Source organism: Corvus brachyrhynchos, unplaced genomic scaffold (assembly GCF_000691975.1).
Source record: "Corvus brachyrhynchos isolate BGI_N302 unplaced genomic scaffold, ASM69197v1 scaffold162, whole genome shotgun sequence".
Taxonomy (NCBI): Eukaryota; Metazoa; Chordata; class Aves; order Passeriformes; family Corvidae; genus Corvus; species Corvus brachyrhynchos.
The window spans coordinates 7,998,838-8,012,421 of record NW_008236696.1 but is presented as its reverse complement, the minus strand read 5'-3'; the positions used below and the strand labels follow the sequence as shown (position 1 = coordinate 8,012,421).

The following is a 13,584-nucleotide window of genomic DNA, read 5'->3' as shown; positions in this document are numbered from 1 at the left end:
TGGCAAACGGACAGTACAGAAAGGATAGGTGAACTGGACTGACCAGGTCGAAACAGCCCAGCATATCTAGGATATTGCTTGGGGCTTTCCAGCCAGAAGCACAAAAAGATTAAGGAGGCTTGCATTTCAGCATCCCACTTGGGTTATCTTCAGCTGTGCAGAGCCTTGTCCAGTTCTTTCAGACATTTCCAGGAATGAGCTATTCCATAACCTCTCATGTTCCAATGCTGCACTATTCTCCTTGCAGAGAATTTTCTTCATCCAGTCTTCATTTCTGTTTGAGGCTTTTGTTTAGTGCCTCTTCTCCTTTCATCGTGTTCCTCTGAGAAGAATCTGTCTGCGGCTTTCCTTTCTTTGAGCTAAGCAAATGCAGTTCCCTCTGTTTCTTCTTTCATATGTGTTGCACCAGAGCCTCTTGATCGTCTCAGCAGCTTTCCCCAATCCCCTCAGGGTCTTAATCCTCACCACCTCATGGTGCGCTGAGGCTGCTGTTGTCCGTTGCATCTTCCATTAGTTCTTGTTATTCACGTGTAACACAAATGTCTTGCTCGAGAACAAATCACCTGTTACAGATGAGTTTAGCTCCTCTGACTTACTACTGTTTAAAGCTGAGCATATGTACCACACCTTGTATAGGGCAGATCTTGCCTCACTTCCATTTCTGTAGAGAACTTAGACCCATAGTGAAACATGCATTCAGAATTTAGCTGATAAATTACCATAACATAACAGTGACAACATACTCGTGGGTTTAGGACTGGAGTGTGCTAGAAGTAGTAGGGTCAGGCGTAAATACTGCTAGTTGAAGATGGTAAGATGTAATGGAAGAAAAGGGGCACAAATATTCAACATTTTCAGGTTTTATTTCCTTTTGCCCATGGGGTAAAAGAGCATGTCCCTTCCATGAAACAGCAGATAGCACAAGATATGTGCCATTTGCATTTGAGAAACAGTTTTAAAAGCAGTTTTTAATTTTTCTCTTTTTCACATCAGCACACCCTGTGTCCAATTCTATTCTACCACAGCTAGTCCTCTTTCCCATTTTCAAATCTGGTGATTCAAATGAATCAGAATTTTTTTTCCTGACAAAGAATGAGACATCTTGCTTTTGAGGTTGATTGAGGGGTTTCCCCCCCGTTTTTACATTCTTACAATAAAGCTTATAAGCTTTTAAATCTCTTCTAAACCAAGATGAAATACTTATTTGGAAGCATGATAATAAAAGGTATCAACTTCTATGAAGGTATTTCTAGATTTGAGTGCAGACATAGCTCTGGGAATTTACAAAATCTTGATTGACCCAAACTGCTGGTTTTTTTAATAGAGGAGGATACTTGCTTTCTGAAACTTTTGGTTGCCAGTTACCTATGTCAGCTTTGTGTCCCTGTGCTTGCCTGCCCACTTGCTCCCCTGCATTTGAGGAGATGCTCTGCCATGATGATGGGTGCAGCAGGGAGTTTGGGAACTGGCAGTGGTCCTCCTGCTGTAGCATAGCACTGTAGTATTGTTCCTGTGCTCCCTTTGCATGTAGAGGTGGAAAGAGATTTGGAAACATGTGGATGCTTCCAAGTGGAACTTCGCAACCACTAATTCTGAGTGTTATCACCTTGCTGCCTAATGAATGCTTTGAACAATCTGTCACAAGTTTTCTATGCAAGACAAATTGGCTGTAGGAAATGAGTGATGATGCCCATTTTGTTTCATTATTAGCCATAATATGCTCTATTTTTCAGTAGGGGGAAGAAATAGGGAAGGGGAGTTGCTTATAGACTTGTTAATTGCAGAAGGTTTTAGACCTTCGTGGTAGGGAGAAAGGGATAGGTAACACTTTTAATGCTGAGTAGTTGCTCTGGGGTGTGTTTGCCTTGTCTAGGGACAGTAGCAGAGTAGCACTGTCCTTGACTCCAATTACTCACAGACCAATACTCAGGCTGGACCGCATTTGCCATACACATCTGTTGACATTCTCCCCCAGAAACACAAATACAGGCACTGGATTTGATAAGCCTTCAGCACGTGCTTTGATGTTTTACTGAATATGGTGCTTAAAAGCACAAGAAGGAGCTGAGAGTAGGGTTTTTTTCACTAGACTTGAGGTGCCTCCATTTTGGGGAGCTCATTGAGGGGAGTCCTCCAGTCTTCCTTGGGAATTAAGTGAAGAAAAAAATTATATTCATGTGTGCTGGAATTTATGGATCGTGTTTTGGAGACAGCCTTGAAACCAGCTCAGCCAAGACACCTGGTAGATGTCCTGAGCAAAGTGGCATTTCATATTCTTGTTTCAGGGCTGTTGCGTGGGAAGATACCTTGAGCGAAGTATTTCCGCTGTATTTGTGCTTGTATTTCTGCCTGACCCTGTGCCCATCATTCCGTATCTTCAGCTTCCTGGGATGAGTTCTAGTTAGCTCTTTGTAAGCTGAAGCACAAGGGATCTGGCAACATCTAAATACTCTTGATCTATGAATCTCAGTAGAAACAAAGCTGTGCTAATGCTTCAGTGCTCAGTCTGTCAGTGGTAATAATAGTCTCTTCTTTGAGCCCATGCTGTTAGAAATGTAGGAAAGCCTGACAGTACATTAATGTATATACTCATAGGAAGGGTCTTTCAATGAGATACACGGTCTGCTGGGTGGGAATCAAGCAATAAAGTAATTAACCAGGAGGAAGTGGTTGCAATGCTTTAATCAGAAGGACTGCAGTAAAACTGAATAATGAAAGATCTTGTCCTCTTCTGTCCTCTCCAGTGCTGCTCCTGAATGGGGAGCAGTGCTGAAGTCTTGGAGTGGAGCACTATTTCTTGAGTTTCTTCATTCCCTTGACAGTCCAGGATCACATGGGCAAGCACACAGTCAAGTTAATTTGCATCCTTCTGGCTGTGGTCACTGTCTGTGTACTCTTTTAGCATATGGCAAATACAGGAAAGTGTGATTAGGCTTAAATGTGTTTCAGGGTGAGCTAAACTGAGTTGTGTTGTGTTTGCCACAGGCAAAGTCCTGTATATGTGCAGTTACCTTGGCTCAGCTGGCCCTCAGAAAGCCATCACGATGCACTCACTTGGGAGCACAGATGAGCCCTTGGCATTGCAAAGGCAGTGATCAGACAGACTGATGGGTATGTTAAGGCATTTGGGAGGCAGCCAAACCCAGTACTTACAAACATTTCCTGTCACCATCAGCTCCATGGCTGCAGTCCTTCCCTGTGGCTGGAAGCAGGATGGTTGATTCTAGTTCAGTCTCTTTTGTGAAGAGGCAGGAGTGGGGTGGGCTGGCCCTGGGGCAAAAGCAGCAGTGGCCATGCAGGGTGATGTGTCCATAACATTTGCTTTTCTTTTCCTTCTACAGCCCTTTTCAATCTAATTCCTGTGGGTCTTCGCGTGGTGGCAATCCAGGGGGTGAAGGCAGGTCTATACGTTGCCATGAACGCTGAGGGATATCTCTACAGCTCAGTAAGTACTTTGCACTGTTGGGCTCCTGGAGTGCCTTGGTTTTGTGGGTGGGAGGAAGCAGGCTGCGCTGGGACTTCCAGCTTTTTCTGAAAACAGTCACATATCAGCAAACCTTTAAAAGCAAGAGCAGCGGGAGCTGGTGCAAGGCCATGCAATATTCACTTTAAAGTGTCTCCACAGAGAACTGTGGCAATAATTCCTGACCTGTGAAGATACACTTTCTGTTCCTTTGAGTACATACTTAACGTAGGTCACGTTGTAGAGGAGGTTGTGTAGAGTTGGTTATACTCTGATTTCACATTTGTGAAATGGCATGGACTCAATGGGATTGCTTCTGAATTGCACCCAGATACCTGGTCATAGGTGGTGCCCCAATGGGTCATATTCTGCTTTTGACTGCAGTGTAAATCCACAGCAATACCCTGACTCCTTTCAAAGGGTTCTGGACTATTCTGTTGGCAGAAGTTCCCTGTATTTGTGTGGTCTTTTTAATGCACATAAAAGATAAGTGCAGCAGTTTTTGCCGACTAATTCCCTTATAACTTTCTTAGATGACATGAAAGGGCATGAGGTTATTCATAAGATTCTCATTTAAAGTAAGTAATTGATTTTCACAGTGAATAATTGATTTGGTGATTTATTAAATATGGCAGCCCTTTGCCAGAATTTTTATGCTTCAAATAACTTTGTTCTAGTTCTACATAGTAAAAAGTGATAGTTAATAATACACTTCTCATTTCTGTAGTTATGATAGCTTTACAGTGTATAGCCAGATTCTTATCTCGTCTGCCTTTGTGTAAGTTTACAGTGCAGCGATTCTGCTTTTGTCTGGGCACTTACTTTGCTTTAAAAGTGTATGTGAGCATGGAGATGGGACCACTGAAAAGACAGCAGTTGGGGTTTCTCTATGCAATTTTTCTGTCTTCCATCTTTTTTCCTGGTCAGTTTTATACCACTAAATGATTGGGATTTACCCTTTTCCCTTGAGATGTAACAAGGCTCTGTCTCCCCAGCAGCTCAGGGTAGAAAACAAGTGGATGTGTTAGTATGCCTGGCGAGATAGGTCTCAAAACTGGCTGCTTGTCAAGAAGAGACAGAGATCAATCTGGATCTCTGTGGATGCCAGACGCTTCCTGTTCTTTCATAGCCCAGTAAACATAATTGACTGCTTCTAAATAAATTAAATTGCTTTACTAACAATGAAAACTTCCTCTTTTTGTAAAGCTATCAGAGTCCTAAAGGTAATACCAAGTATGGTGTGGTACTGCATTGTTGTGCATGTGTCCCTCTGGGTACATTGTCAGGGGCTCAGGACTGCTGCTTTGCCCTGTTTGTGCAGTGCAGAACAGGGTTCTGGCCCAGTGCTGAGGCTCCTTGTACCACCAGTGTTCTGTAAATGAGGATTGCAGGAAATCAGAGTGTGTCACAGAGCCACAGCCAGCCAACAGGGTCTTCTTGGACCAATGAGTGGTCATTATTTTCTGAACAAATAGTGCAGGGGAGGGAAAGGTGTGGGTCTTGGGCAAAAAAAAAGAAGAAACAGAGAGTTGGAAAAATGATGTTTGACAGCTGAAAGACTAGAGAAGATGCAGAGAAAAAGTATCTCTTTCTAGTAGTAGTGAGACACGATATAAAAGGTGGGAGGGACACACCAAGAGGTGGTAGTCGGCAGGAAGACCACGTTGTTCAGGAAGCACATCTGTTAGTCATTTCAAGGATCCTAAAAGGCACCAGATCACACATGTATTCAAGTGAGGGTGGTTTAATGGGGCCTGCTTATTTCCAACAAGTGTGCCTGTCTTGAGTAGGAAGGTTAATCAGGGAAGGCTGATGGGGAAGGATGCACTGTGATGGCTGGTGGCTAAAGAAGTGAACCTCATAATATGCCACAGCTTGATGGCATTGAGCTCTGTCTGAGCTAGTAAGAGTGAAACTGTTCATTTTATCAATGGGATCCAAGGTTTCTGCTTGCAGTAAAAGGGTGATACTGGACCGTTTCTACTCCAGGGTGATGGAACTTTTTGGATATTTTCCTTGTGATGACTGGTGGCTCTGTCTTTGTCTTGCAGCAGTAAATTAATGAATTCACTGTGCTTGGGAGCAAACCCCAAGGCAAGAAAATAGAAAATTTGTGGATAAAGTGTGTTAGGAGCAGGGAGTGTGGGTCAAGCTCATTGTAAAGGACAAGGGATGAGATCAGGATGCCATGAAAGAACTGGATATGTCTGAGAAGAGCTCCACCTGTTCAGGCAGTCTCTTTTGGCTGCTGCAGCTTTCCCTGTGGGGTGAGGGTCCCTAGGCTGTGCTGCCTGGACCTCACTGTTGACCACACCAAGGGACACATTGTCCCTGCTCTTTGCTTAGCAGACCCTAAACTACAGCTTTGCTCTCTCTGTGCATGTACGTGTCTTTTTTCACTAGCCTTTTTTGGGGGATTTCTGAAAAAAATGGGTCAACATTCCCCACGGATATTATTCACTCACACAGACCAATTGATAAATGAATTGCTTGGGTGCCTTCCATGCTACATGGAAGCCCTGCAAGGACTTCTTAGAACACCCTTAAGTCTAGGACTGGTTTTAGATAAAATTGTCCAGGGTAATGGGTTTTGTTTGTTTGTTTGTTTTTGGTTTGGTTTGGGGTTTTTCCCTCCTCTTGAACCCAGATTGATGCTGTAACTGAACATGTCATCGCTGTGGGTTTGTTTTGGTTTTGTTTTGTGGGGTTTTTTGATGATATTTAATCTCTCTGTGACAGCTGAGGTCTTGGCTGACATCTTCTGCCCTGGATCAAACCACAGGCTGTTATCAGCCTGGTCTTAGGGATGGTTTGTGCCAGCTCCTGAGTTTGGGCCAATGGGCTCTTGAATGAATAGGCTTAGAATAACCAGCCCCTGGAAAAAGTCTTTCTGGTGTTGATTAGCACAGAAGTAGGGCTGAGTAGAGTCCTCTAAAGCCAAACATGGTGAGACAGCATTTTGAGGAAACATGCGAGACTTTCTGATGGGCTCGGCTACATTGATACCTTCAGCAATGAGTTTCCTCATCCCTACCTCATTTGTTCAGGTAGGGATAGTGTGAGGTTGGGTTGCTGGGTTGAAGCCAACCATATATTCCTAGCCAGCTTTAGAGGCCTAAATTTATTAGATGCTAAACCTTCTTTGTTTGGGAAGCAGCTGTTGGGACTTGTGCATTGTTTACTTACACAAGATACCTGATTTTGTTTCCCCCAGACTAAGTTATTGCTGTCTCTGAGGTCGACATGGGAATTAGGTAATAAGTAGACAAGAAAGTCATGTTTTGGTTGGAGGCATCCTGCTTTGCAGAAAGTAGGATGCAAGCCACTGTCTGCATAGCAAGCTTGCAGAGTCATAGGTTTGTTCACTTTTGATTTCCTGTAATGTACAGCCGCTCTGAATTCCCCGATGGTGCACAAAGGTTTCAGTCAGCACCTGTTCTGGGGAGGGGCATGACTCTCTGGAAGACCCACTGTTAGCATTTGATGGCAAAGTAAAAATGCACAGAATGAATGAAGGGCAATGGGTATAACTTGTCTGTGGTGCCTCAGCACTTGGGAAGCTGAGACCAAGGGCTGGTTGTTGCACAGGATTCAGAAACATGGAATAAAGAGGTCTGTCCCACTCCAGTGAGTTTACAGCCTAATTGTAACGGGAGAAGACACAGAACATGCTCTCCTGTCTGTCTGGAGTTAATAGTTCCACCAGAAAATTAATTCCCACTCCTGTGTAACTTTTCTTTGTGAAGTTTCTCTCCTTGGTTCCCATCTTACCCTCTATTATGACTGCAACAACTCACAGGGGCATGGGAAAGGGACTGTCTGTGAATTGTCTGGCTGGGAGGCAAACCTGGTTCTCCTGGAGCAAATCTTTGTCATGGGGCTGTAGAGTCTCCACAGGTCCACCCAATCACTCCAAGTACACTGAAAGTGCAGCTCTCAATATGATGATATGTATAATTCAGTGGCATTGCAGCTGGGATTGGTTTTGCCCCAAGTGCAAAACACTTCTCTTCTAAAATGTATTGCTCTCAGATATTCCTTGTTGTTTAGCTCAGAGTTCTAATTATTTTTTAAATGGCAAATTGTGATACATAATTTATTGGGAAGACTTAGAAAACACTAGCAGAGATAGAGAATATAGAGGAAAAAAAATGGGTCGCTTACAAGAGCTCACTATGGTTTTTCAGTATAAACCTGTGAGTTTGAAATGCTGAAATTAGAGCCTGAATCACTTCGAAGATTCCTGCTAATAAGGGAATCATTAAAAAAAAAATCTAAGCAGCATTGAGAAAACCCCAGTCATGCTAAAAGCTTAGTGTGTCTTTCCATTTTCTTTTCCTCTCCTTCTTTTCTGCTTTATCATTTTGCATAATAAACACGTCTTGCATAAGAACAAACAAGCATCTGGGGAAGTATGTATGTTAACCATATTTTTAATCTGCTTGCAATGCTATAACTATTTTGCTACAACTCCTCTAGGGTTGCTGCACTCCTGTTTACATCACTCCAGGGTCAGGGGCTGGAATCAATAATGTTGCATTCTCTCCCCTGATAGGCTTGGGGCGTTAAAGCCGCTCCTGCCAATGCTGTTTCTTTAATCCCTGTTTGACTCCTGTGGTACTAGTTGATTTGGTCAGAAGTACAGTTAGGCCAGGCAACTATCCTGGACATTTTGCAAGTCATACAAGAAAGCACACTTGCTGGGGGAATTCCCTAGTTTACATGCCTCATTAGGGAGCCAGGTCAGTGGAGAGAGAGAGAAATGTCTCCAAAGGCAAAGCACAGCTGGAGACCAATGTAATGTGCTTTTAATTTCTCTCCAGAGTATCTGCTTTTCTTCCCTGGCTGTTTAAAGGGGCTCGCTGAATGAAGGTATTAACTGGGAGATATAAAACTCCTCCTGTTTCCTGACTTATTCATAGATATGGAAACAAAATTGATACTCAAGGAGGCAGCTGTTCTAAGAAGAGCCAGCCCCTGGGAGCAGATTCCTGCCTTGCATCAAATGTTCCTGAAGTTCAGCTCCTGGCAGGCACCCTGGCATGCCACCCTTGTAGCGTGGAAACTTGTAAATACAGCTGTCCTTAATAAAGAGGTCCCTTTTCTGCTGCTGAGTTGCTGCCATCCATGTTGTTCTGCTCATAAGGTGAGGAGAGTGGCACAGTGAAATTCTGTGGCTTTTAGGGAGCAGGTTTCTCATCTGGTATCTTGTTGAAGTACCTGTATTCCCTGAACTTACCAGCGCAGCACCGTGGTGCGGCTCCCTCAAGGAGGGGTGGGACTGTGTGCCCCTTGTATTCACATCTGGGGTGAGTTAGATCAGACTTCACTGTTCAAGCAAGAGACCTTCAGAGGACAAAATCAGTACCAGCTGGGCCTAATCCTGCTTTTCTAGCTGCTGTTACCTTGTTTTATCTGATAGCAATACAAATTATAAAGGATAAGTAAGCTTCAATAGAGATACTTCTCGTAGCCTTAGTTGCACAGGTTATTTAGGAACCTGAAATGATCTACCTAACACCAGCTGGAGGAGCAGGGATGGGTTGTTCTCCTTTGTGAGCAGTGGTCTGTCGGTGCTGGGATGCATTATGATCTTTTGTTGAAATTTCATTTTGGAAGAAAATGGGGGGAAAATGCTCCAGTCAGAGGTGCTGACTCATCTCATTTTGATGTTTCCCCAAAGAAACATTACAGATTCCCATTTTGAAAGAACTTTAGAGTGGTTTATATTGCCTTATCATTCCTAATGAAATCAGAACAAAATGTTTAGATTTTGGTGGAGCATCTTGATCCCACATGATTGCCTTGAAATTTGGAGGGAGGGTAGAACACCGGCAGGGAGGGGTTGCTGTAAATTAAAGTGAAGGCAAGAGTAGAAATCAGAGATGAATCAGTGGAGGCTGCCATATTCTGCACAGTGTTTCTTTTGCTGATTTCCTTGAGGCCAGACAGGCCTAACCATGGATAAGCAGGTAGGCAAAGCCTTTGGAGCAGGTGCTAGGCAGCAGTAGTGTTGCATAGAACTTGCCCGTTTTTGTCCTGTGTGTTGTGTGTGATCAGTTAACCACTCTAGGGGAAATGATGAGGTTAAAGCAGAACAGTCAATGGCAATACAGTGTTTGAGTTGGATTTTGGAAGGAAATTCTTAACACATGTCTAGACTGAGGGCAGGACAGTGTGCGGTGAAGCCTCTGTTTAGCAGAAATGATGTGCAAGTGGAGCATTTATCCCAGCAGGTAAAAATCAAAAGATGACTGTCAAAATGTCCTTCTGGAGATGCATTTACAGCAGAAATCCCTTTCATTGCCATTCCTTTGAATCCTGCTAGCTGGGGGATGCAAGACTGACTGATAACTGAGCTTCTCTCTCTGCTACCTGCCTAGTATTTGGCTTTTCCTAAAACTCTCTAGGCTGCTTTGCTTGTTTTTAACACCATTTATCCAGTGTCTATTTTAAAATTAATTTATTGTCAAATAATTTGTCTTTTGTCTGTTTTCCAGAAGCAAAACCTAGAGAGAACTCCAGGATATCCAGGGTTACAGTGGGACTATCATTAACATTTTATTTTGTAGTGGAGGGAGGACAAATATTGTCCTTCCTGGGTCCAGGACACTGATATGAAGAGAAACAAGGAAAGTTTTGAGTGAGGCTATGTTTGACTGAGGTCAGGTGTGTATTAATGAAATTATTTGGATCTCCTTTCTAATCATACCAAACTCAAATACAGAATGGGTAAAACTAGGAAGTGGTGTGCCTTTGCCAAACAGTGACTAACAGCTCTGGAGGTGAAAGCTGGAGAGAGGCTAAAAAACCCAAGGAAGAAACTTTACTGACTGTGTGCATGTAATTATAACTGGGAGCCAAGTGATAGAAAACTTTTGAAATGGGAAACATTGAGTTGTAATGCAGTTTTCCAAGGAAAAGGAAGAGAGACAGTCCCTGGGCTATTTCAAGCCAGACTAGCTGGAACAGTGGGGAATGTAGGGTACTGTAGCAGAAAGGCCTGGGTGGGAGCCTGAACTATCCCTGCTTTTCTGTCAAAGGGTGATGTCCTGATTAAGCATCTGCAAAACAAAAATAACTTTATTGAGGTCTCTGAATCATGGGAACTCAATTCAGGTATAAATTCTTGTTATCATGGATCCCAAGATACAGGGCTGGCTTCTGGCACAGGACGCCCCTGAAACTGGTGAAGTAGACATGCATAGCAGGAGTTACGAACCTGGCCTGAAATGTGCGTGTACAAGATCTAGTTCAGGGAAGTGCTGGAATTGCACCTTGGTGCTTTTGTGAATCTGTGTTCCCTGATGACCCCTGTCGCAGGGACGGAGGCTATGGGGATTACCAGCCTCTTCCAGTTGCGTCATTTGGCATCTTTCTGAATGAGACACTCCATGCTGCAAGGAAAACTCCGAATCTACCCATCTTCTCTTGCAGGGCATCCATCCTTGAAAGGATGCACAGGGTGGAAGGGGTCTGTGTGTGCTGCTATCCCTGCTCTGATGTGTTATGAGGTGGTGTGTGCTGACAAGCGTGCTCGGCTCTGCAGAGGTGTGGGATGGCCAGCGAGCTGTGGCAGGAGCCTGCGAGCTGTGTGCGAGCGGGGAGGAGCTCAGGGGCACCTTGCCAGCAGCATTGCCCAAAGGCAGCAGAGCAGGAAGGCAGGACACAGCTCTGGATCTGCTCCAGGGCCTCCTGAGCCTCGCCTGGTCCTTGCATCTGGCCTCATGGCATCTGAGGTGTGCCAGGGTGGCACTGCAAAGACTGTGTCCTGTGCATGCTGGCCCTGTGACAGGGCTTGGAGGGCACTGGGAAAGCAGCCTGCAGCAGAGGCAGAGCCTGTCCTGCTCACCCACCACAGCCACTGCCAGAGGGACTGACTTTTTTTAAAAAATATGCCCAACCCTTCTGGGAGACTGAAAATGTCAACCTTGAGGGGAAATGGCTGAGTGTGTCAGATCTGCTGGTTGTTTATTTCTAGGGCATTTAATTATATTAGTCAACTTGTAAATTTTGAATGAATGAATATCTGCTGTAACACCTGGGGTTTTTTCCATGGGTTTTTTTGCCTCTGGAATGGTACAGGGAGTTCTAGGATGGGGCCCACAGGGTTTTGAGATGATGCCACCCAACACCATGGGGACAGGCACATTCTTCAGAAGTCCTTGGTTCTTTAGGGCAGAAAGTTGACACAAGACAATCATTATTACAATAGAGGCTTTGCTTCACCCTGGACCTTCTGCAGAGCAGGTCAGTTTAGCAATCATCTCAAACCCTCTGCAGCACAGTTAGTTTAACTAATGTCCTGCAGAGCAGGTTGTTTCACACATTGACCTTTACCTGAGCTCAAACCACATACAAGGCTCATTCACCCCAGCAGCTGGTCTTTGTCCTGCCCAGGAAGTTGTGACAGTGCAGGATAACAAGCAGGGCACTGCATGTGCTTGCCCATTCCTGTTTGTGCTGTCAGTAATTCTGATCAGCCTGTGGGCTCGGGACCCCTTTAGAGAAGTGTTAGTTACCCAATGGCCATGGTTCATGGCCACCAGCCTCACACAATGGTGCGGTGCAGGAGGGAGTAGAGGGTGTAATCATAGATGCAGGATTATGAGAAATTGGGGATTTTGAGAATTCCAGTACTAAAGTCATGGCCTCTTCTGCATCATGAATAAGAGCAGAAAATCCTCGCTTGGCTGGAGGCTGAGCCCAGACAGGATGATTCAGAGCAGAGTTTGGACTTGCAGCTTGGTCCTTCTTTACCAAACTTAAATGAAACACTCTCTGCTGCACCAGCAGTTGTTTTTAGACTGCTTGCAGGACTGGAGAACCAAGTAATCGTAGTTGGACTGGTACCCATTAGGCCCTTTATGGTGTATCATCACCTTTCTGCCTGCAATTAGGTTACATGCTTAATCTTTTGTGACTAATTTCATTTGCTTGCAGCAGGTTTGCTGTTCTTTAGTTAGAATTTCCTACAGCTTCTGCTGCTCACCTTAGTGCTGTCCTCCTTTTTCCTATTCCTTAACCACTTCTTCTCACTCTCACATCAGTGTGTTTTGGATAACATACCCAAACCAGCAGATTTATCTTAGCATGTGCAAACTACGTGTTCTTATGTGCATGGCCTCCTCAACAGCTTTTGCTTGATTAAAAAGGGGACCTTCTTCCCTGCTGATGAACTAGGGATTGCATACTTTGTTGTGTGGAGGTGGCTACTCTTCTGTGGAAAAGCCTGACAAGCCCTGAAATGTTTAAATGCCATTAAATTAATTGTTCCTCTGTGAAATCAGTCCCTCACACACACGTCACAGGTTAATACGGTGGTTCAATGTCTCAGCCATTGAGAAGGCAGTAAAGAGACTCTGAAGATGTCCTGCCACCTCCCACATACTGATGGTATCCAAGGGTACAGAGGAGCTGTGCTTTGGCAGCAGTGGTAGCCTTTCATGCAACTCTTCCCTATAAGTTAGCTGATTGCAGTAAGTTGAAAGTATTTTGGTATTCACAATGTGCTCCCTAATCCCCCAAATACATATCCATGCAGCAGCCTCCTGCTAAAAGCTTTCTGAAATGTGAACAACCCCTTGACATAAATCAGACTTGGCACCACGATGGTAAGTCCTTCTATCTCCTCACCACTTTCCTCCTGAGAAGACCAAAGGATTTCCTTCTCTTTATAAGACACTTCCTTGGTCAGCTGCTGAAGGCTGCACATCAAATGCATTATTGATAACAGCCCTTGGAAGTTGCATCCATACCTTACAGACTCCCAGATGCTGTCTGGAACACTGCAGAGGAATTACTGTAGCTGGACAAAGATTATCTGCTTCTTTCTAAAGCCCCTGAGATAGAAATCAGTATGAATCTCCTGCACAGCCTTTTCTCTCCCACCATTAAATCATTGTAAGCATGAAATAGAAGAGAAGAAAATAGAACCTCAGGGATTTTGAACAAGGCCATTGAGTGAGGAGGCACCAAGGAAGATAATGTCCAACTTTCTAGGCACTTGCAGAGTGAGATGAGGAGTGAGATTTAGCCTAATTCTGACATTCCCTCAAGCACAGTGGCCATGCTGTGCTGTTCCTTCCCACAGCCGGAATCTGAAGCACGCCGGGGTTGAG

At 44.3% G+C, this 13,584-nt stretch overlaps 1 protein-coding gene across 1 annotated transcript in view; it reads left to right on the top strand.

Moving 5' to 3' along the window:
• FGF12 (fibroblast growth factor 12) overlaps positions 1 to 13,584 on the top strand; it is a 79,351-nt gene that overhangs the window by 3,570 nt on the left and 62,197 nt on the right. The window contains exon 2 of the mRNA XM_017727054.1: positions 3,342 to 3,445. Coding sequence (XP_017582543.1) covers positions 3,416 to 3,445 — 30 coding nt within the window. The 5' untranslated portion in view covers positions 3,342 to 3,415. The remainder of the gene's footprint in view (positions 1 to 3,341; positions 3,446 to 13,584) is intronic.